General features: G+C 44.0%; 1 protein-coding gene across 1 annotated transcript in view; it reads right to left on the bottom strand.

Moving 5' to 3' along the window:
* Window positions 1-2,642: 2,642 nt before the first annotated feature.
* Window positions 2,643-24,035, bottom strand: part of PCBD2 (pterin-4 alpha-carbinolamine dehydratase/dimerization cofactor of hepatocyte nuclear factor 1 alpha (TCF1) 2) — a 24,835-nt gene continuing 3,442 nt past the window's right edge. Inside the window, exons 2-4 of the mRNA XM_009891411.1 lie at window positions 23,412-23,543; window positions 4,230-4,310; window positions 2,643-2,738 (exon numbers count right to left, since the gene is read on the bottom strand). Of these exons, the coding sequence (XP_009889713.1) occupies window positions 2,643-2,738; window positions 4,230-4,310; window positions 23,412-23,543 (309 nt within the window). The remainder of the gene's footprint in view (window positions 2,739-4,229; window positions 4,311-23,411; window positions 23,544-24,035) is intronic.

The raw sequence follows: 24,035 nt of genomic DNA, 5'->3' as shown, positions 1-24,035 counted from the left end.
TGTAGGGAGCAGCAGCCGAACAAACCCAAGCTTGGCTGGAGGCAAAGGCAGCGCCTGGGAGCCCCAAGGGAACCCATGGGGTGAGCGGCACGATGGCAGACCTCTTCATGGCATCAGCACTGCCAGGATTTCACTCGTGAGACTGCCTCTGAAATCAGTACTCCCTGGAAAAGAAAGTAGAAGACACGTATTCACTATTTTTATGGTATTATTCTTACTGTTGCACAGCAACGCTCACAAAAGGCACTTGCAGGTCTGTGGGAGGCCCCAGAAGTTAACAAGAAATTGTGGCTAAACAAGCTCTGACCCAGAAACTACAAGCATTTCAAAGCTGTCCTCCTCTCTTCTGAATATTTTTGCCTCTTCGCCGGTCAGGGATCCTCAAACCACCACATTGCACAGCTCTATGCCATAGCCGGACAGTGCGGCTCTCCGAGCTACTTTAGTTGGTGGGGATTTTTTTCCTCAGAGTATGTAAATAAATATCAATATTCTAAACCAAAGACCTCCCAGTAACTAAATACTATTTATCTTAAATCTATCTTAAAACTAAACAGCTTTGTCACATATGTATAATAATAAAGAAACAAATTACAAAGGAGGAATTTGATTTTATTGGTTTTATTCAAAGCGCACGCATTATATATCAGTTTCTAACAACAGATCTTTCCAGTTCATTGGAGACATTGTCAAAACTCTGGGTGAAGCTCGTTTCATTTCCCCACGAGTAACAGGAGACATCACAGCCTGGTGGTTTGTTTTAGTTCTGTTCATTCCTCACAACAGTGACCGTTTTCAAACCATATCGGGGAAATCCGCCTCTTCGCTGGGGAAAGGCACTTGTAAGCAAAGAACATTTGAGCACGTAGTCTGAATTTGGGTTTTGTTTTTTTTTCCTCGGTATTAACTTGATATCCCAAGTAGGGTTACTGACAATAAACCCCAACATCTTACATCTTGCTTCCTGCGACCAATTAGCACATGACAGCGCACTCGCTAAGGATTAACAAAAAATACCTTTCTTATTTTATCCACATGAATCCTTGCATGGCAGCTAGTGGCATTCTGCATCCCAAATATCTGAGAGACCACACACCTCGCATATACACCCGATATAGATTTTGGCACTCGCGTATCTCGCTTCTCGGTAGCTGGTAGCTGTGCCGCCGGTGTCATTCGAGCAATGCGCTCAGGCATTTGGGAGGTGTCAATCTCCCGGGAACTCGGCACCCGGAGCTGCTCGCAGGGCATGACGGTGCACGTCGGGGACACTCGGCAGCGGGATTGCAGAGCGAGAGGCCCTTCTGCGAGCCTTAAGCAGGTTGAAATCTCCCTGCCGGCAGTGGAAATCTGTCTCGCTGAGGATCAGAGGATAAAAACAAAGACTTTGAAACCACGGAAGAAATTATTTTAAACCCCGTCAGTGGGATCTGCAGCTCTTGGAACAATGTTCGCAATGAGTAATTGCAGATACCAAAAAAAAAAAATAAAAATAAATAAATAGGGTGAGCATAACTTCAGCCGAGCCCAGCTTAGCAAGAATCCTGCTAATGCCGCTTCCTCCACCGCCGGCAGCTCCCGTCGGCGCTCCGGGCGCCCGGCCAGGATACCCCCCTCCGACCCAGCAGGTACGGGAGCGTCACAACACAAATAATGCCCCAATCCTGCAAGGTGCTGAGCACTGACCTGGCCCAGCCAAGCACTTCAGCACACGCTTCGCTTAACGCTGTGAGTACCGGCAGCTCACTGGGATTTTTTTTCGCATTTGCTGCAGAGTGGAAGTTTCAGCAACTGCAGGATCTGGTCCTGCATCTCAGATGGGTTCTCAAGCACGCAGCAAGGCTTTTGCTGGATACAGCTGCCAGGCTGTGGGTGCCAGAAGGGCGGATGGGTTCAAAGAGCCATCAGATAAGCACAGAATAAACACCGAAATGCACAGCTGTAGCTGCTGGTTGAGCTGCAACTTCAAGGAACCATCAGCAGCAGCTTGCGCTGCTCTCACCAGCGTCCCTCACACTTGCCACCAGTCACTGGCAGAGATGGAGGTGCCAAACTGGAGGGAACTGACCTGGCCTGGGTGCTCTTATGCTGTTTGAAGTGCAGAGATGTACAAATCTATCAGAGGGAAGCAGTTGGGCACAGGGCAGGCTCATGTGGCAGCTGCCACCAGCTTTGGCTCCTGTGGGCTCGGGCAACACCGACACGCACGGGTGGGCTCCTGCTCTCAAGGAGTCATAGGAGAGTTTGGGTTGGAAGGGACCTTTAAAGGCCATCTAGCCCATCCCCCTCCAATGAGCAGGGACACCTTCAACTGGATCAGGTTGCTCAGAGCCCCGTCCAACCTGACCTTGAATGTTTCCAGGGATGGCGCTTTCATTCCAGCTTGTTTTAGTTTCTAGAAAAGGATCGTTCAAAACTAATTTCTTGCCGATTTGTCTGCTACAGCCTCAGGCGGAGCCAGCAAAAGGACAAGCACAGGCATCCAGAGGGGTCTCAGAATAAAAGGCAAAGCGAGCTAAGCCACTCTTTCTACAAAATATCTTGTCTCGGGGGTTTTGTGAAATCAGGGTTACACGGAATGAGGGATACCATTTAAACACAAAACGTTGGTGGACACCATATTAAAACGTTTTACACCTTTGTTACACCGAGGCAGCAGCTTTGTCAATAAACTGAGCCAGCTTCACGTCTCTCTTGGTCAGCCCACCGCAGTCGTGGGAAATCAGAGTTATCTGAACCTGTCAAAAAGGAGAAGAAAGGAGTTACAAAGCCAGTTTGATGTCTGGCACGTAGGCTGAGCAGCAATTCACCAGGAAGGCTGCGTGTCTCTGCAGTGAACAGTTTTGACACGATGCTCCTGCCAGCAGCGAGCCGGACACCCACCACTCATGTAAACCAGGAGACGCTGTAGGTGAGGAGGCTTAACAGAGCCTGAAGTCTAACCAAAGCGAGCCCCTTCGCAGAATAAAACAGGCTTTGTGTTCTTGGGTTTCATCCAAGGAGAGGTGTCCGATTAAATAACTCATTCTTTACATTTAAATTCCACGGATGGGTTTCATGAAGAACCTGGGCCAGTGACCAAGCTGCCAACGGCGGAGTCAGGGGCTCGCACATTTTGTTACAAACCAGCACCCTGAAGGTGAAAAAATTGTTGAGCATGTTGCAGATTAATTTCAAAAAGAAAAACAAACGGACTGGTGCATTTTGCTATGACGCAGCTGCCTGCACGGGTTTGTTTAGACTAAGCCAGATGACAAGTTGGGCGTTACTTTGTCTCGCCTTTGACTGAGATTTTGGGAAAAAAAAAAAAGATAAATTCTAAACATTCTGGAAAGCCAAAAAAGTCGTGAAGCGTAGGTGATTAGGACTTTGTCCGCTGATCATTTAAAGTCCCCTTAAACAGGGTGACCTAAAGGGCTGGTGAGGAGGAACCTGTGCTGGGGGGGGAGAGGTGGGGATGTCCCACTCTGGGGGTGGTGGGTCCCAGCCACAGGCTGCTTGTCCACGTGTCCTTTTAGGATATTTTTGGCAGGATTGGCATATATGCGTCAAATGCTAAAGCAAACAGCTCAATACAATGCAATGAGAAGTATTAGAAAATAAAAATAAAGGCATAGCAATAATTTCCTCCTTCACACAGCACCTTTCATTCGAGGGCTGCAGTATACCTTGTAACCCTTGTAAATACGAGACCACCATCAGTTAGGTAATATTACAAACAAATTTTATAAGCTGCTATGTTGAGACACAGAGGCCTACAATTTTTTTTAAAAAAATCAAACCTAAATGGAGACTGCCAGGCTCCCATTTAGGTACCTACACATGGACGGTCTGCTACCCTACACCACTGGGCTCCCGACGTGTTGCGCAGAAAGGAATAAGAGCTGGGCACTAGTTTCAAAACAGTCATTTATTCAGGTTGGCCAAATAAGAGTTTAAAGGCTTCTGGTTTATTTTTAGATTTCAGCCAAAGAGGTGAAGCAACAGGTCCAAACCATGCAGTTGGGAGCAAACAATTGCAAAGAACTTGAGTCCTGAGGCTGTATCACCACTACAAACATCTCAATACGTCTTTAAAATCTCAAATCTCTTTATAAAGACACAACCTCCTTCCATTCCCCTACCTCCTCCTTGTATATAAGCTACAAAAAAAAAGGCAGAGAGAATAGGCCACTGGTTTGGTCCCCTTAACTTGCCGTGCCTATAACTAGGGCTGGTGAACACGTTACCTTGCTGTAGACATTAAACCATTCCGGGTGGTGATTCATCTTCTCTGCTTGCAGAGCAACACGCGTCATAAATCCGAAAGCCTAAGGAGAGAAAGAGCAAAGAGGAAAATACTCCTCCACCCGCCAGGACTGGCAGCGCATCTGCAAGATTCGCCCCAAAATCTCAAAAACTCCTGGAGATGCTCCAGATTACTGCACCTCGGGGTTGTGTATGTTAAAGGAGCATTTCATCTTCTCATGCCACCAACGCATAGAATCATAGAATAGTTTGGGTTGCAAGGGACCTTCAAAGGCCATCTAGTCCAACCCCCCTGCCATCAGCGGGGACATCTTCAACGAGATCAGGTTGCTCAGGCCCCATCCAACCTGACCTTGAACACCTCCGGGGATGGGGCACTGACCACCTCTCTGAGCAACCTGCGCCAGTGCTTCACCACTGTCACTGTATACATTTTCTTCCTCATATCTCATCTCAATCTTCCCTCTTCCAGTTTAAAACCATTCCCCCTCGTCCCATGGCTCCCCTCCCTGATGCAGAGTCCCTCCCCAGCTCTCCTGGAGCCCCTTTAGGCACTGGAAGGGGCTCTGAGGTCTCCCCTTTTTTGCCTTCTCTTCTCCAGGCTGAACCCCCCCAACTCTCCCAGCCTGTCCTCCCAGCAGAGGGGCTCCAGGCCTCCCAGCATCGCTGCATCTCCTGAGACTGCCGAAAACATCTCCTTCAGACCCCCATATATCTCTCTGCTTAATGTTACTCACTCCAGGATTCAAAGCTGTTGCACGAGAGCAACAACTTTACCTTTGGCATCCAATATTGATTTTAAATATCCATCCCAACACTCCTCATCCCTTACTGCATCTCAGAAATGTGCCATTTCTAATCAAGCATCATGCCACAGTATTCCTGTACTAGACAGATACCGATTCCAGAAACACATCCTTTCACATAATTGTTTTGCTATTTATTTTCCTGGGGGGAGAAAGGCGGCAGGTGGGTTTGCCCCTCTGCTTTATGAGAAAATATTTTCCCTTGAAATCAGTTAAAATAGGTTTCCCAATCCTCTGCCCCTCTATTCTGCACAGCACGCTCCCCCAGGACGCAGGTTTTATCACAGGCTCAAGGAGGAAATAATAGCAGGCCCTTGCCAAAATACTTCGGAGCAAATCACTACGTTATAAAGAAAATTAGAATGTCCATGTAAATCAAGAACACAATTACAGAGGGGGGCCCAAAGGGCCCCGGTGCGTGAGCAGGACGCCTCTAAGCCAGCGGGCTTTGTTCATACCGAGCTCCATCCATCGGGGCTCAGGACCTGAATTAACATGCAAAGCAAAAGTAAGGTCCACGTTATAGTCTGGTTCGTATTATAATACAAGCTCAACAAAACCCTACCTGATTTAGGTAGTTTTTGAGTGCTAATTTATGGAAGAGAATGTATATAGCCCGCATTCCACCAAGCGATGGCCGTTTCAAGCAAACATGTGGTCAATGAATAACATATAATGGTTGATAATAGTTTCAAGTCTTTTTTCCTCTCACAAATTACAAAAACCTTTAAGTAAAAAAAAAAAAAGAATCGGGGCCTGGATGAAGTATGACTTTGTTAGTCGCTTTGCCAGTCAAATGAATGCAAACGTTATAATCAGAGAAAATCATTCCAATGAGGTTTGTCATTTGGAAATCACCAAACTGTCAGCAATTAAAAAGCTTTTTTCTTTGACCCAAGAGCATTCCAAAATTCAGGAAAATCTAACTTCCCTTGAAGCTCTCGCTTGGTTTAGTTTTACTTCGAGTGAACAATTACTTTTAAAAATTTGCAAATGTTTCAGCAGCACGCTTTGAAGCAGAAAGCTGTAAGTTGTGCATTAGATGTTAGCAACGATTTGGAAAACTTCTGCATTAATAGTTCTGAAAGATATTTGATTTAAAATGTTTTTAGAGGGTCCATGGGCTTAATAGGAATGGCATTTCCAACACAGCAATCTATACACAGAAACGTCCCCAAAAATTTAAAACAGCAATGCATCTGCAACTAGATTGCCTTTGTACAAACAAACAGCAAGGAAAAAAAAATTATGAAAACCCTACCAGGTTCATGTACGCTCCACCAGTGGGTGTCTGTCCGTCCCAGGAACTCACCCACCTACCTACACACGCAGGTTACACCACACAAACACAATTCACTGACTGAGTGACAATAATCACCACTCCAATGACAGACAGCGTGAACCACGCAAGCAAACGAATCTACTAAATTAATCTGCTCTGCAGATCTTCCTTCATGCTTACTGAGACCAAATCCCCTCCAACCAGTGGACCACCAAATCTTCTCTGATCAGCGGACCACCAAATCCACCCCAATCAGCGGACCACCAAATCCTCTCCGATCAGCGGACCACCAAATCCTCTCCAATCAGTGGACCACCTAATCCTCTCCAATCGGTGGACCAACTAATCCTCTCCCATCGGTGGACCACCAAGTCCTCCTGCTCAGTGGACCACCATGCCAACACACCACCTCTTCCCCCCCGAGGCAGTAAAAAGTCTCCAGCAGGGTAAACCAGTCACTGGTCTTAACGCTGTTCATCTTGCCAAAGAGTGCTCAACTTGGGGCTGTCTGATTCATGAAAACTAATTAATTTTGGAGCTGAGGACGCCCCCAGGACAGGTCCCGCGTCCCTTTGCTCCAGCTAAGCACGGCCGTCCCAGCCAGGGCAACCTGGTGCCCCAGGGAAGGACACAGCACACATGTTCGCCTTTCTGCACGCCCCGCTCTGCTCCGAGACGTTCTCCCTCATCGCACGTTACCCAAAGCAACTTACTTCTTGCATTTTAGTTTATTTTAATTATACACAAAAAGCATCTCCCACTAAGAAAATGCGCTACAGTTCCACCGAGCAATTCACCAGCGCAATCTCCATTAAGGTCCTAAATACTTCCTTTGCTAATTAAACGAATTGGAACGCTATTGTTTATGAATCACCTTTATATTTGTAGAGCCGTAACCTTTCTTTGGGAAAATACAATTGGCTCTGGAAGGAAAGGATATTTAGGTTTGATTAGATATGAAAACACTATTACATAAAATCAGTTTGGACATTTCTTCACGTCTTGAAACTTGATCGGTAATTTGGTCTAATTGGTGATCAAGGAAACTATCTTGTGATCAATTAAAGTAATTACCACATTCCGGCAACACAACCAACCTTAATTTGAGCAGGAGTCTGCACTTCTTCAACTTTAATTAAAAATAATGAAAATTATTAAGCAGTCTGCAGTGCAAGATCATTGTCAAGACTGCATTGGTGGGCAGAGTTTATCAGACCATCACACGTTTCTTGATGAAAGAGGGACAAGTACTTTACTCAAGGCAGTAAGACCCAACACAATCTTGATTCTCGCTATATTAATAACAGAGTTCTGCTGCCCATCGGACACTAACGAGAACTTTTTCAGATTTTTTGTTGACAAAAATAAAAAGAGAGGAGAAAGAAAGGACTTGAGCGTTTTGTAGAAGCCATTACAAAGTCTCTCTTAACAGAGACTTTGATGTATTAAATATAAAGTAGCGTGATAGTTCAGTAAGAGGCATATTAGGCAGACATTTTCAACCTAATCCTTTCAGGACATTTGGGCTAAAATAACATCCAGACATACAGGTTACTCTAAATAAATTCATCGCGTCACCCCAGCGATGGCAGACTGCGAAATCCCTGTAATGAACCACGAACAGCGCTAGAACAAGTAATGAGCGGAGCAGTTCTGCGCAGACAAGGAGATGCCTCGGGTGTGCCAGTGCGTATCTTCCCTTGGTGTCTTTTAAGATCATGAAAGAAGGCACGAAAAACTAATGGTGTTTCAGTCGTAACACCGCTTTTAAAATGGTTTTTAAACACTACCAGCCGCAGCATGTCTCCATGAGATAAAAATCAGGGCTACTCTTACAAGAGCAAGTTCACCTAATAAAGTAAAAAAAAAAAAACACCAAAAAACTTTAAAAAATTCAGCTATCACATAATATTTCGGGACTGGCCAAACTGCTTTTGGAAGTGACAAAATACATTATCACAAAATAAGACTTAACGCGACTTTTGTTGCCTGAGAATGGGAAAACCAGGGCCAGACACTTCGCTGTCAGAAGCGGGAGGAAAGATGAAATTCCATCCGCCCCTCTGCACCGCACAACGCGCCACAGCTCCGGGAGAACCCCGGCATCCCGCAGCTAATCTGCTGTTATTCTTCCTTTCACACTCCTTAAGCGAGGAATCAATTCATCTTAATACTTTTTAAACATGCTGCTTTTGTACAATGCTTGCCAACATTATCTTGATGAGTTATACATCAAAGGAGCACAGGTCGCTAATACATCACCCGCCCGCGAGTCCCCAGTGATGGATTACCCCGGTGCATCCCCAGAACAAAGCAGCTGACAGAACTTGACTCGAAAGTGGAGATATTCAAGAAAAACAGCTGAAAGGCTCAACAATATAACCATACGCGCTTTTTATTTATTTGTTTTAAAAGGCGTACGCTACGAAGAGCGTACTCGGGCTTCTTAAATCCTTCGGACGCTCAGCCAAGGAAACCATATGCTAATCACAAGTACATTAAGGTTTCTGCCTCCCATCTGTCATAACGCTGGAGGTAGCATTAACCTCGACCTTCTGCAGCACGAGGGCTACCTGTCTTCCCTTCCCCGCCCACCCGGGCTGCATCTGTATCATTTATCAGCGGGAAACGAATAAATAAAACGAGTTACGGTGACATCGTCATACGAGGCAAGAGATTTGCTTTCGCACATGTGCTTTCCACTCACCCACGGAAAAAATACCCTCGCGCGCAGCATATCGCACGTGTTCTCCTTAGTAGTTTGACACTTATAACAACAATAAACTCAAATCATTAAGGTTCACTTCCAAACTGCAGAAGCTTTCACATATCCAGATGATGTTACTACCTAACAGTGAGCTACGGGCCAGCAGATAAAAGGAAAAAGCTCTTTAATTTTGAGCTATTTTAAGTTACGTTTAGCTAGTCATGAGGGTTTGAATTAATCTCATGACATTTGCTGTTGTGCTCTGAAAAAAAAAAAAACAGGGTTTGCTTTATTTTAAATCTATTTACTCCATTAAGAAAGACTTTTACTCTACAAATACGCAAAAATCATCTCACAAGGCCACACTCCTCATCTGGAGGTGACAACATGGTTAAAACACATAAAAAAAAGACAAATCCAACTAATATTTGGGAAGGTGAGGTCAGCACAGGAGGACAGGTATTCATTCTCAAAACCACGTGCCCATTTTGGGATTCTTCCCTGTTGGGATCATCATCCTGCCTGACCCGTCCCCAGGGACACTGCATCCATGTGGCATTAGATATTTTCCTCTTTTCTTTTTGGACCCTGTCTGGATTCACCCCTGACATAAGCCAGGGGAACACCTTCCCATTGCTCTTCCCCTTTTTAACACCATTCCAAGAACGGTGGGACGGTCCTTAAGAATGCAACTAAATCATGTCCCAAAATGGAGCTAAACTCGGATTATTCCCATCCCCATCTCTCAAGCAGCGGACAAGCCAGCTCCCTCCATCCCAGCCCATCCAGGCAGGGGCAGCCAGCAGGGTCCGAAGGTGAACAACACCAACAAACCACAGGTAGATATTTTTTTTTTTTTTGCTCCTCTTTAACAGCTCGAACAGTAAAATCTTGTGACTGCAGCCAACCTTCCCATTCCCCGGGCATCGCTCGGCATTGGGGAAGGCAGTGCTCCCAATTCTGAAAGACACTAATTAAAGGGGAAGGATGGGAGAGGAATTCTACAGACATACTGGCGTGGACTGAGGTGCCATTTCTGTCTTCAGAACAAAATGTGAAACTAAAAAAAACCCCACAACCACAATTTCCAACTTAATTGTCTATGCTTTTCTGCGTTTACAATATCCTCCTAACATCCCGAGCTGACTGCTCGCATCCCCCATACGTATCTGCACACATCATTTATACAAAAGTGAAATGCTCCTTTGCGCTCTAAAAAAAGTTACCTATTTATATTCATATTATAGCTGTAAACACTGCTCTCCATGTTAGATCTGCAGCGGCGTATGTGAAAACCTTTACACCATGTTCTACAAAGAATGCTGTTTCTGTCTCCCAACACTTGTTTACAATTATGTCGGTGAAGAAACTAGCTCGCCAGCTCTATATCAAACATTTTTGACAGCAAAAGCACAAACACTGATCTATTCTAAGTAGTTTGCCACTCTATGTAATCTTGGAAAAGGCATTCTTGCCTTTGATTCTAAAAATGTTTATACTTCATACATTATGCAAATAGTTTTTATATATTAAGAAATAATGCAAGCAAAGCTCGAGTTAAATTAAATTCTTCAACAATAACCTTGCCAAAGCACTGATTTTCCTATAAAAAAAATTATTCCAATTTGTTGATCTTACATTGGATGAAACATACTGTAACAATCTTCATAATTTATGTCCTGTTGGGACACTATGATTTAAAGTAACATAATACAGACCAGCATCACTGCTAATCTAAACCACCTGACCAGATAAACAACAGTTTCCCCTTCTCTCTTCATCGAGGGTATTTCTGTTTATTGTCATATGATTTACCAATTTGAAGAACATGAAGAATAAATGGAGGCAAAGAGAAGCGGAGCTGGGAGGCATGGCCTTTCCTCAACGGGGACGTTTCTCACACAGGTACCGGTACAATGTCAAGAGCCGCAGGAGATGACAGAAGGCAATTCCGGGAATGCCGTCCCAGGAAAAGCCTGAGCCGCTCGGAAGTTTACACTCGCTCGGCACAATCTAGCCCAGGTGCAGCACTAGAGGCGGCACCGTCCCGATGATGCTCGAGATGCAGCTCTCCAGAAGAGGTCTGAGCCAAAGGCTTCATCTTCCAAGCTCAACAGTGACCTAAGCCATGACATCACTTTATCACAAAGCAGGTGCAAACGGAATTTGCCCCATCTGAGATCTGAGCGGTCTGAAAAGCAAACACAAATTTTCTGCTATGGCCACGGGACAAGGGGGTCAATGCAAGAAAAGGGACTAAGGAGAGCACCGATCTGCTCATAAAGCCTCCTCCTCGCTTCGCTTTCTCCTTCCCCTCGTGCTCGCTAAGTGCGCGAAATACCCTCGTGCGCAATCTGCACGACAAACCTCAACTTTATCTTCTTTAAGCCTGTTTATATCAAGATTTTCGCAACTGCTGAATTTAGACCTGTTTTTCTCTTATTGGTGATAATACGAGACAAAATGTTACATCTATTACACCACCTTCCTTGTCACATCTTGACTTTTCCAGCAGCCTCAGATCATTTTTCCTATTCTCATTTTTATTACTGTAAGTGATTGCACCTGGATTTCATGAACAGAAAGCAGATAATATGCTCGGTGATTCAATGAACAGACTTCACGCCACAATTAATCACCTATTCCACCCAAAAGATTTATAAACTCAATGGAGCGGAAGTGAGAGAACATAGAGGTGCCTTAAAGCACCATAAGAAACTTCTTTCTGTGAGTGATAAAAGTTTCAAGCCCAGACTCCACTGGGTCAATACAACCTTATACAAAATACATTTACTTGCTTACAGATACATAAAAATAATTATAGTTGCCCACAAAGACTACTGCAAAATAAGCAGACATCCTAAATCCCAACCAAACCTGGAACAAGCACCCACGATATTTGTGATACATCACTTCGTATAGAAATATTCAAAATAAATGCTTTTTGTTTTCTCCCTCAGTTCCAGTTCCTTAGCACTCTAGGTGAACATAGCCTCATAAATATTCTTTTATTTATTCAAAAATGTAGATCTCTAAATTAGATTTTAAAGAAAAAGAAGGACAATAATCCCAGGTTTCAGGACTGAACTAGAACATGGAAGAAATCCTCCAGCCACATAGTCAGCTAAACGTGACTCTCCACCTCCCAAGCCATTGTGCTCAAATATGAAGGTTGCACTTAGGAGGTTTACACCAAATAAAATGGCTATTTCAAGAAACATGACTTTTTAAAATGAACTTTTTGCGCCCTACCTAAAACCATTAAATAATACAGCGAAGCCCCCATTAACTGAGCACCTGCTAAAGCAATCAGTCACTTGCAATAATAAACTCTCTTGGCTGCGCAACTGAAGGAACGATGATAATTTCACTTGTTAAAGCAAAGGTTTGGCCCAGCAAATCAAACCGCTGGCTGTACTGTAATAAAGCCATCACACAAACCACTATAAAAATAAACTAGTAACAAGGTGCAGTTAGTCCCCGGTTCCAACCGTCTGAATTCGGGCAGCTGAACCCTCAGCTCAGGCACTCGGCACGCCGACGGGCTCCGTGCGGCACGAGGTGCTGCCGCTCAGGCAATGACCCACGCTGGATCGCACGGCGCCAGCCCACGGCACGGAACGATTGGAAAGCAGACCAAACCAGAATTAATTGAAGTGAATGCTCCGCTTCAAAAAGGCGCTCAAACCCTCCGACTTTCGTAGAGCTCAGGTCCGGTGTAGAAGAACAGAGATGTTCGTTATCCCATCGCACGATGTTTTGGATGGAACAGACCCGGCTACAGCAGAACAAAATACCAGTATTTTCCCCAATGTTTTGTTTTACTGATATACAAAGGAATGATTTCACCCTGTAGACATGAAAGTGGAGTTCACATGCCATACATGCTGTCGATAACACAGGAAGCGCTCAGACAAAATTCTCCTCGGTCTTTTGGCCAAGATTGCACACACTACCAGTTTCGTATCCAAAGTCTCTGCTGAGTATCCCAGGGCAATCATATCCTGCCTCTGATAATCCTCTAAATCTCTGCCATATATGATCCTAAGAAAACATCAAAGAGTGATAAGAAAGGCATTGCTTTATGATAGATTAAGAGAAGCAGCAGCTGGTCTCACGACCATTTCATCCTCCACTATCCTCCTATCCACTGCACTGTCAGCTTTTTTGTTTTGGTTTGGTTTTTTAAAGACAAGGTCAACAATTCAAACGTGAGACAGAGGAATCACGATGGAGGTGTGAGGAATGCAAAGAGGTCTTCCTATCACCCTCCTGGCCAAGCCAGAATCTAAAAAGACCTAAAGCTGTGAAATAAAGGAAACGGAGGAACATTTACTGCAGATCCAGCCAGGGAATCATTTCACTCAACCGAGCTGCTTTCAGCAGCTGTATTGTCAAGAATGGGTCTTCATGTCTGGACGCCTCTTATAGGAGAAGAGAGCAGACGATGATGGGGGCAGTGAACTCAGTAGGACACCCAGCTGGGCCAGCACTGGTAGGCTTTTACTTTGTATTGCACTATAAAATTCAAATATTATTTTGCAGACGGACGTTTCAAGTCTGTAAGCGACAGATCCTTTGAAGAAAGAGTAGGAGAGCGCAAGCATCTCCCCAGACATCATGTTTCCCTCTGGGGCATCCTTCAGCCTCGGAGCAGTTGGGTACCCTGCCTGGTTTGCTGTGCCCGCTGTTCCCTATGTGATCTCTAGGTCACCTGGACCTGTGCTTCATCTCCTGTCTCTGCCACTTGGAAGAACGGCTAGGGCAGGTCATGGGAAAATGGACAAAAGGAGCTACATTAAGTTACATTATTAAGAACGAGGCTCACATAAGTGCCAACAATTTAGATAGACAACCCACACTTAATGTTTTCAACTGTCTTCAGACCCCTCCGTGTGCTCCACACACATGCCTGGAAGTGGCAGTGTACGTTCAACGTGCAATATATTGAGAGGTTCCATGGGTTTTGTTGGTTGGTTGGTTTTTGCTAAGACACAAGGGCTCCTCTGGGCAGCCCACACCATTTGTACATGGGTACATCTGGAAATGTAGAGATGGGCTCACAAGGGGAGACAAATACTAATTCTGAGTCCTCCAGTGAACGTCATATCTCTTGTAGAAATTGATATGCGAACACCACAAAGGGAAACCCTTCATACACCTGTTTGTTTATTAGATTGGGCATTACAAGACGCAGGTATAAACACAACGTCCTGGGCTTGTAGAGCTGACACTACTTTTATTTGCTACAACACGCACCCACTGTATCACAGAACAAAGATTCTCCCAACCAGGGATGCCTTGGTCATACACAGGCATATATTTAACTGCCTACTGTTATTCTCATCACAGCACAAGGAAAATCACACTGGATCATGAAATCAGGACTTTCCCCTCCGATCCTAGGAATAAAAACCATTTTCCTACAAAGCACCCTTAGCAATAAATAAACCCAAACTCATCAGTGCGTTCCCCACAGACATGACAGCCAGTTTTATGTTTGTCCAAATCAACTTCCCATCTCAGCCCAACAAAATTAAAGGAAGGAAACGGCAAGAGGAGAAGGAAGAAGGGAAGCTCTCCCCCCCAAAAAACTACATGAAGCGGGTTTTCAGCTTTTTTTTATATAAAAGAGGACTGAAAAAAGTTACACTCGCCTCACTCTGATAAACTGCGGGCCTGCCAGTGGCTTTTCAGAGCAGATGTAACGTTTTAGCCAAACGTGATTGTTTGTGAAAGAAATAATTCTGATCAAAACCCGAAATTGCAGCCAGCAGAAGCGCTGCACTTCGTCACGTTAATCCGCCCTGACGGGGAGCGGCGAGCGGAGATTCCTACTGCGAGAGGAGCAGATGCGAAAGGTCAGCGCTGGCCTGCGACTTCAAAACCCTTAACGTGTAAAACAGTGTGCATTAAAGCCTGAAACGGCTCACCGCGGGATTAACGGATGTCCGCTAAGTGGGTTTGATGTGCTTTTGGTGAGTAATGGTTAATTTTTAAATAGGGGCGTCAGAGTTTTATTTTAGTTTATTCTGCCGGCCAGAGTCCATTTTTAATTACAATTGCAGAGGATAATATCCCAAAGCGTGTCTCTCCTTCATGGGAGTACGAGAAAGCGAGAGCTGCTGGTGTAAAAGGCAACTTATGGTTTGAAAATGTAGTTGGGCGATATTCCAAAAGCAGGGGCACGCAAAAGGTTAAACAACCAAGACACAGAGATGTGCTGTTTGCATTTAATCAGCATCCTTCCAGCACCCCCATAAAAATAAATTTTAATACAGAAAGAGTTGCAAGACAGCAGGTTTCCTTAATTGAAAAGGTAAAAAATTATTCTGAGTGACCATCTTCTTCAGGAAAGTCAACATCAGTCTTACTTGTATTTTCCAAAATGAAGGTGTCCAACAGAATTCAAAACCACTGAGTTTTCCGTTTATTTTCCAAAGGTGGTTTAACAAGGAAAGAGCCCGAACTGTAGTTAAAATCAAGCTGACCTGCTCATATTTGCTCTCTTCGGTATGAATCTACAGCAGCCCGGCCCTCATGGCTGATATAACGTTTGTTCTCTTTAATTCAAACAGAGTGAACAATTAATTTCTACAGCTGAAAAAAGGGAGAAACATTTCATCTACTCCAAATCTACAAGCCGGCTTGTGAAATCCAAAGGGCATTTTGACAAATAATTTCTTTTGCACTTTCAGATCAATGCATGAATCAAGCATAAGGCAAATGCTGTAATAATTTTTACTTGAGTGATAATAAATCCATCTTTTAAGGAAAGCATTTGTGTTAGAGCCAACTGGAGAGCAGCCCAAAGGTCAGCTGGGCAGATTTAAGCAGTGGCCTGCTTAAATGGAGATACAACAGGTCTGCCCGGGGGGGCAAACTCAGCAATTAGAAGCGCCACTACCCCCAATAATTATAAACAATAAAATAATGGTTTCTTCTAAGGAGAAATATGACTTAGCTAATCAAGAAAATGAGCATCCCTAATCACAGTTAAGTCACAACAAGAATTGAAGTGATGCGACTTCTATGAGACCTGCGATGGGACACCCTGCAGGATGGAGGTGAAGGACACATGGCTCACTCCGAGCCTTCAACTTAAACATGATTAGTTTTATTTAAATATGATTAATGTCATGACATTTTAAATAATCCTGGCAGCCTGATACCGGTGGTACTGCCATGACGATGTTACAGCGATGACAGTGGTACTGTAACTTGCCACAAGCAGATGGGACACGAGGGCGGTGGCACCTGTACACGCAGACCTGTCCAAAGAGGAGGGGAGACACCCCGCAGCATGAAGAGGAGCCATCGCTGCTCACCACCTGCCTGACTTGTACCAGGCATGAGTTTCTCACCTGCCTTACAAACGTGAAGTTGTAACGAAGGGACTGAAGGACAAAACGACGGTTCCCAGACACAGAAAGAAAGGCTAATTGTGAAGGACTTTAAAAGACCTCAGAGGCTGCTGATGCACTAAGGCAACTCTATTTAAAACAGAAAAATGTTGCCAAGTACAAAATATCGGTCTAAAAATATTCTGGAGCACTGGCTGACTTTACATATGGTTTTATACCCCACCAGCCATGCTGGCCGTTACAAGAAAATAAATCCTGTATTTCCCAGCACCAAGGATTTAATTTCTGCCTAGACACAACCCAATAGCATATTTCCACCACTATGCACTTTCTAGCTTTGCAGGATTTCCACTGCTGGCCGCCAGGTTACTGGAAGCATCACTGGACACAGGACATGCTGGCCAGGGCACCAGTGTCATCTCCTCCTCCTCCACAGCCAGGGAAGGAGACGAGCCATCTCCCCAGAACTTCTCCTTTCATTTCACCCAGCCCCGGAGCTCCTTGCCTTCCGTGGGCAGTGCCAGGCGGTGGTGTGGGCAGGCGGACCATGTCCAGGTCCTGCAGCTGCACCCTGACCCTCCGACCCACTGACTCAGGAGCAAGAGTGTTATTTACTCACAAGAATAAACTCAAGGAAAGCGTGACCATCCAGGAATCACATACTTTTACTCTGCTCTACTCCCAGACACTTGAGCCAGTTCATTCACTCCGTTTCAGCCTGCAGGTTAACCTCCGCCAGGCCCCAAAACTTCACTATCAGTTTCTAATAAAGGAAAATGTCAACAGGCAGATATGCCAGAAATTCATTATTTTCAGATACAAAGATTTTCTCCACTCTGTAAACCCACTCATAAATAATTCTGATTTATTGTAAATCGGTTATTGTATTCATAAACGCAGGGAAGTTAGCGAACAACATAACTACCAAAAGAAATACTTTCATAACTTTGCAGGTGCACAAATCATAGCATATGGGAGAGGACTCAAAGGATAATGGAAAATGAAGCAGTTTAGGAAAGACTATATGAAAACCAGCACCTACCTAGGCAGATAAAAAAAAAATCACTTACTTTCATTTGACCGCCAATCTAATGCAAAACTCTAGCAGAGGGAGCAAGCAGACTGATACTACATTAAGAATAGCAAATCCCCCCCCAAGAAAGAATGAAAACAGGTTCGTCTTTTGATTAGCACAAGTGACAGTCGGGGCTGAGGCTGCTCAGGCTTTGAGGTTAAACACAACTGACATAAGCTGCACCTGAATCCAATCAGTCCCCGGGCTCTGAGAAGATTCACACGCGAGGACTAAATTTGTCACAAATGGGTTGGTTTCCGATCCTCCTGTAGCCAACTTGCTTTATTCTGACCCCCATTTAACAAATCAACTTAATGGGCACTGGGAGTGCTATAAAACTTAACAATGGAGTGATTTTAACTTTTAAAATATAGTTATGAAGCAAAATGTTGGAGAGCTCCTTCAATACTGGAAATCAAATTAAATCTAGACATTTTTTAACAGTCTTGACAGATATAATCCTAGTTACCATGTAAATTTATGGTAAGCTGCTGTGATATTAGCCACAGGTGCTACTTTTAATATATGGCCCGCATCTGGCTGGGAATAAAATTTCTCAGAGGACTGAAAATGACCTCACTATCAGACAATGGAGAAGAAAAAAACCCCACAAGACCGCTGTGGCATATAAAAAGCTGGAGATGTGGTCCACAACGAAATATTTAACATAAAATTCATTTTAACTCTGCAGATTGCAGGTTAAAGGATATTATGTTTTCAATACGTAAAAGGCGTGGACGTATTTCAGCCAAACAGCCAAAAGATTAAGTACATAAAGCGGCAATGAAATACACTGCCTACATGTATAAAAACAAGTTTTCCAATCTTTGATCACAGCAGAAGACAAAGCAACGTGCTGGGAGTAGAAAAAGGAAGTATCGACACAGATTACATTACTGGGGCTGGCACCAGGTACCACCGTCAAAACAAATAAAGAGTATTCATTGCATATCCCGCCAAATTCATTCGAATGTGTAACTGTGATAATACAACAAGGATGATCAATTTAAAGGGGGCAAATCCGAGCACGTCTCCCTACAACTAAAGGAAAATAATTGTCATTTCAATGAGGGGGGAGGAGGGGGAAAGGCATCTACTGTAACATGCTCCATCTGATTTTTTTGCCTGGATCTCAAGCAAGAGAGCTAGAAAATTTTGGAAAGGAAATGCGAAGTGAGAATAATAATTTATTTAAACATTCTAGATTTTCTGCACATCTTTAAATAAGCTCTCAAAAACTCCGCAACTGCAACGGAACACACGTGCTCCTACCCTCACTGCACGCCGTCCTCCAAAGCGTTTCCTTACTGTCCCCTCCACTCAGCCTCATCTTTCGCCTGTGTCCTGTAGCCCCAGAACACAAAACGTATTTAAAATAGCTTTTAAAACTCTTAGAGCATTTGATTTCCTGTCATTTTATAAAATGACGTTAGAGCTCTTATGGAGACTTCCTACATGAATTCTTTTTTTTTTTTTTTTAAAAAAACAACCTTAATTAAAAACTTACCCTATAAAAGAAAGCAGCTGTAAATGCTGAACCTGACCATCAGCAAACATGCCCACCTTTGTAATTTCCTAACTGCATTTTCTGCCTTGGCGTGATTACCTAAGGAAATGCAATCACACAGGCAGTTGCCCCTTAAACCCTCTGGTCAAATCCAACCAACTTTGACAAGAGCCATGGAAGTCTCAGAGTTAAGATGTTCCTGTGAGTTTGGTGAAAATGAGCAGCTGGGTAAGCGACCCAAACCGAGCGCTCAGCACACCCGGAGCCCTTCGCAGCTGCCCACCCAGCCAGGACCAGGCTCGAGATGAACCTGTGGAAATTCAGATTTTTAAGCCAGGTCTGTCCGCTTTGCAGGATGAGCCCTCCCAAGGTGTACTGACCTGAAATGCTGAGAAAATCCCGGGAAATTCCTGAGATAGAGGCCAGGACATTGAAGTCCTCAGCAATCCTTCCCTCACTCGATGACCAACTTCTAACATTAGTCCCAACGTTTCTGCAGTTTCTTTTCTGAGTTTGCAGAATGATAACTGGGAGAAGTTACCAGCACAGTCTGGAGGCATAAATTAACTCTCTATCCCAATTCCGAATTTTGCTTGGGCAGACAGGAAACAGAGGGCTTGCTCCACAGCTGGAAGAGAGATATTTTGTTTCAGTAGCACAAAGACCTGAACAGACAAGAGCGTGCCTTCTTGACGCTACACAGTGGCCCGAAAGCCTGGCTAGCTGCTTTTCTCTTCCCTGAAGAGCCCCGAATAAGCTGCCCGACGTGGCTGTGAGGTTTATGGAGGCTCACCGGCACCCAGACGCACAGTAGGGCTGTAGACTTGCCATGGAGTTGTCCAAGCCCTCCTGCTCTCCAAGACCTCAGTCATGGCCAGAGGTTCCCACCAAGCGCATACTCCCTGGGGAAAGCGACTCAACGAGGGGCTCTTGAGCGAATGCACCCCAGCGAGGGTCATGGAGGTAAGACTCCGATTTTAACTCATCGCTGCCTCCCTGCTGTTCAACAGTGGCAATAACACGCGGCAACTGCTAGGCCTAACGAGGAACGGATACATCACTGCGATCAGCACAGCTCTTCCAGACAAGGTGCTCTCCTCTACAGCTGAGTTGCGTTTGCATTCCCCCCACTCCCCGCACCGTTGGCGTATTTTATATTTTCTACAAGATTCAGCACATCCACCCACCAGGAGCCTGTCACACACTAAAGGCAACAGGAACACAGAGCAGGACCCACCACCCAGTCCAGTACACCAGGACTGGTGTATGGTGGGCACCCACTGCAACATAATTAACAGAGGGTTTTCAGCCAGGACCCCAGGCTGGTTTCCAGCTTGTTTCAGAGAATTGTACCTCCAAAGCCCATTTTCATGAAAATGTATCCTCAGACTAACAAACAGCACCAGCGCTTTCAAGTTGTGGGTTACAAACTAATTCCCTAAGCCAGAAGTGTCATTAGCTTGTCAGGCTCGCAAAGGCAGCCCATCGCTGATAGCTTTTAACCGAGCTAATCTCAGCCTGAAAGCTTCAGGAATCTAAATAACTCTTGTTTCACAGAAGTTTCATTTCATTCTCATGCTGAAAATAATATACATAAACCAAGCTCATGTCTACACATTTGCACGACTTTATAATAAAAGTTGTGTTTATATTCTTAACATCTGTTGACATACACAGACTTTGTAAACCTGGCATAGATTTTAAAGACACAGAATTTTCCATGCATCATGAACATTATCTGTGAGAAGCAATAAAAAAGCAATGAATACATTAATCTTCCAATATCATCTGCAAAACATAAATCTGAAATACCTTTCATGTCAGCTCAACTACTTTTTTTTTTTTAAACACACCTGATTTTACGCCATCTGTAAAAGGGCAGCAAGAAGATCACCGCCGCAATGATATTTCTCAGTCCTTTGACTTTTACTAAATACTCGCACTTTAAATAATGTAAACAGAATATTTATTACCTGAAAGGAAAGAAGTTGTACCTACAAGTTCAATCTTTTTTTCACTGAAGGACTAAATTCTCCCAAAGCACAGTGCAGGTATATAGCTCCGCTTTTGTCATTTGTTCCCTAGGTCGTCATAAATACAGTATTTACTAATAGTTGTTATGATAAACATAAGCATCAATAAGCATACATGCATAATTTTAATTTACTTTCAGCTTCAACTTATCGAAAGGCAAATACCTGCTCTGTAATACCGGCTCTGAACATTCCCTCGGGGTCCGCACGTTGAGCCCTCTCCCGGACTATAATAACAGGAACGGCTTTTGCCCTCCACAAGCGCAAATGGGGACGCTGCAGCTTGTTCCTGCAAATCCGCAGGTGAAACTCTGCCTTCAGATATTCGAATATAACCTTGGTCCAACCGGAGCTGCACAGAGGACCCACCCGCCCAGCTCGTTCTCCCGGCTGGGCGCAGAAAGATCAGTTTTGAAGCCAATTCAGAGCCCTCTGCTCTCCTTTCTGCCTTACCCGACATCCGTGAAGGGCAACCAAGAACGACAGAGGCTGTACCAACATCTCCCAAACAACTCCAGCGGCATTTATTTTTAAGAGTACCCTTTTTAAGATGATACGTACTAGAAGTATAAATTTATACTTCATAATTTATTAATGAACCTATTTAAATGTACTCAATTTCCTATACCGGTGTTGATCTTTTAACTAGGAAGACATATGAATATCTACCTATTTTGTAAGATAAATCTACACAGCCAAAAAAAACCCAACTTCGTAATTTTTTGCAAAGCAACAGGTTTTCTAGATATCTGCTGTTGGGGCACACCGATTTGTCTCTTGACCTGCCTGTTGGCAGACTGCTTAAGTCCATCTGATCAAGCTGACTTATTTATTTACAGTGTGCAAAACCACTTTTTTATTAACTTGGGGAAAAAAAAAGGCCATTTCTAGTTGTGCTGAACTAACAAAGACTTTGACCATGCCTCGACAGAGACTCCATTTCATGAATATTTGAAGCACAAAGGCTGGAAATCTCAATTCTTCCAAGGGTTCTATCAAATGTGCTGGTCTCTCCTGGTTGCTCCAGCTCTGAGCTGCCTGCACATCTCACCGAGGTTTCATGTGAGCTCCCTCTCATGGGCTTCCAACCTTCACTGCCTTCCGAATTATCTGACACGGTTTTATTTGTTCTGTATTAACGATCAGGTTTGAAGTGCAATCCAGGAAAAAAATGTACTGAGGGCTCCGGATGCGCTCCCTGGACCAGCAGAGTCCTGCTCGTGAGATGGGTTTTTCTGCAGTTGTTTTCTTTTTTGCTTTTGCCCGGCTCAGAGGGGCCTGGAGCACCTCACCCACCTTCTCTCTACTGCCCAGGCTTTCCATACCGTAACAACTACTGTCTGAAATGGCAAGAAAAAGAGCCAGCTTTACAAATTGTTGCTTATCTAGCTCACTGTGATTTCCTAAAAAAAATACTATCTTGATCCGGGTTTAGGCACAGCCATGTAAATAAGCATCTCAGCACAGCTCTTGGTCCCCATGCACACCTACAAAGCCTGGAGCTTACCGCGTCCCTCCTGTAGCGAGGGAAAGAACCAGCTCAGCAAGAGCCACCGCCTGAAAAAAAACGCTGGGTTTCCTCTCCCACCCGAGAAAGCGCTCACCTCTCCTTCAGAAATAAAACAGAAGGGAAATGCACGCTCTTGGAACGTGACTTTTTTCTAAGCAATGTCATGATTCCTCAGAAGGCTTTTTTTTCGGGGAATGTAGCTGACAGCAAGGCTCAAGATAAATTCACTATTTCTAAAGTAAGTTTGTAACTGATGTCCAAGACGTATTCTTGCGAGTTTGAGAGGTGGCTCGGGATCCTGACCCCAAATAAAAACCCAAGGAGGTCCAACCAGCAGTCTGCCGTGCCGAAGGCACTGCGAGATCAGGTACTATGATTCATTCGAGAATATACTAGAACTCTGTCTTCCTGCTTAGAAGGTGAAACGTATCATATTTTCACCACCTTCTTTGCCAAAAGTGTCTTTTCTTATATTTACCCATTTTCCTCCAAGCTTTTCCCTCACAAAAATGAACCCCACTGTCCACCAGTTACATATTTCCAGCACTCATTTACGAGTGCTAGTAATGAAAAACAAAAATCAGGATCAAATATTATTTGTCTAATCCCACAGTACCAGCCCTGACCTTGACCCTAATATTATAATCAAGAAACTGTAATATTAGAACAAATTTACTTAACAGCTACAAAACGGAATTAATTTACTCCGCCTAATGAGATCAGAATCAGAGAGCAATCCGTCGAGGCAAACCCAACAGGGTTTGGCCCCACGAGGATACTCCCAAATTTCTGAATATAAATATTTTCCCATCAGGATCGTACGGAAATGAAAGCAATTATATTTCCTTTATATTAAAAGTGGTACATAACAATAATTACCTGATTAAAATTTTTGAAATTGAACTCTTTGTAGATGGCATCTCTTTCGCCTAACTCAGACCAGCCTGAAGCTTTGAGATCGTGCAAGACTTGGTTCCTCTCCTCTGTCGTCAACCAGTGAGACTGTGAAGACTATTTGAGGGGAAAAAACAAACAAACAAACATGACACGAGTGAGGCTGAGGTTCTTCTAATTTGTACGACAATAAGAAAACCACGCGATGAAGTTGTGGTTATGTATTGTAGAAAAGTGAGGAGGTGGAAAATGCACTGTACAGTTTCTTACTTTTTATAATTTCACAGACTGGCTTAACTCAAAATAGCCAAGAAACACCACTTCTGTTTGGTCAATTAAGTTCGGCTAAATGCCTTCATACAAGACTAGCGAAGAGTGACAGGTTCTTTCATGGGAATGAGCACAGACACCAGCACACCTGTACCCATCCCTCGTTCATCTGAATTATCCAGACGCTGTAAAAACTGAATTAATCTTCAAGTATTCCATTCTGTCATATAAATAAAGGATTATTTACATTCTATGCTAAATGTACAATTCCAAGGTTAAAAGGGATATCGGGGGAATATCTATTTTAAAAGACAGAAGCGAAATAGGAAATTGTATTCT

Source organism: Charadrius vociferus, unplaced genomic scaffold, assembly GCF_000708025.1.
Source record: "Charadrius vociferus isolate BGI_N301 unplaced genomic scaffold, ASM70802v2 scaffold370, whole genome shotgun sequence".
Lineage (NCBI taxonomy): Eukaryota > Metazoa > Chordata > Aves > Charadriiformes > Charadriidae > Charadrius > Charadrius vociferus.
Note: the sequence above shows the minus strand (reverse complement) of the source record. Positions and strands in the feature narration are given on the sequence as shown.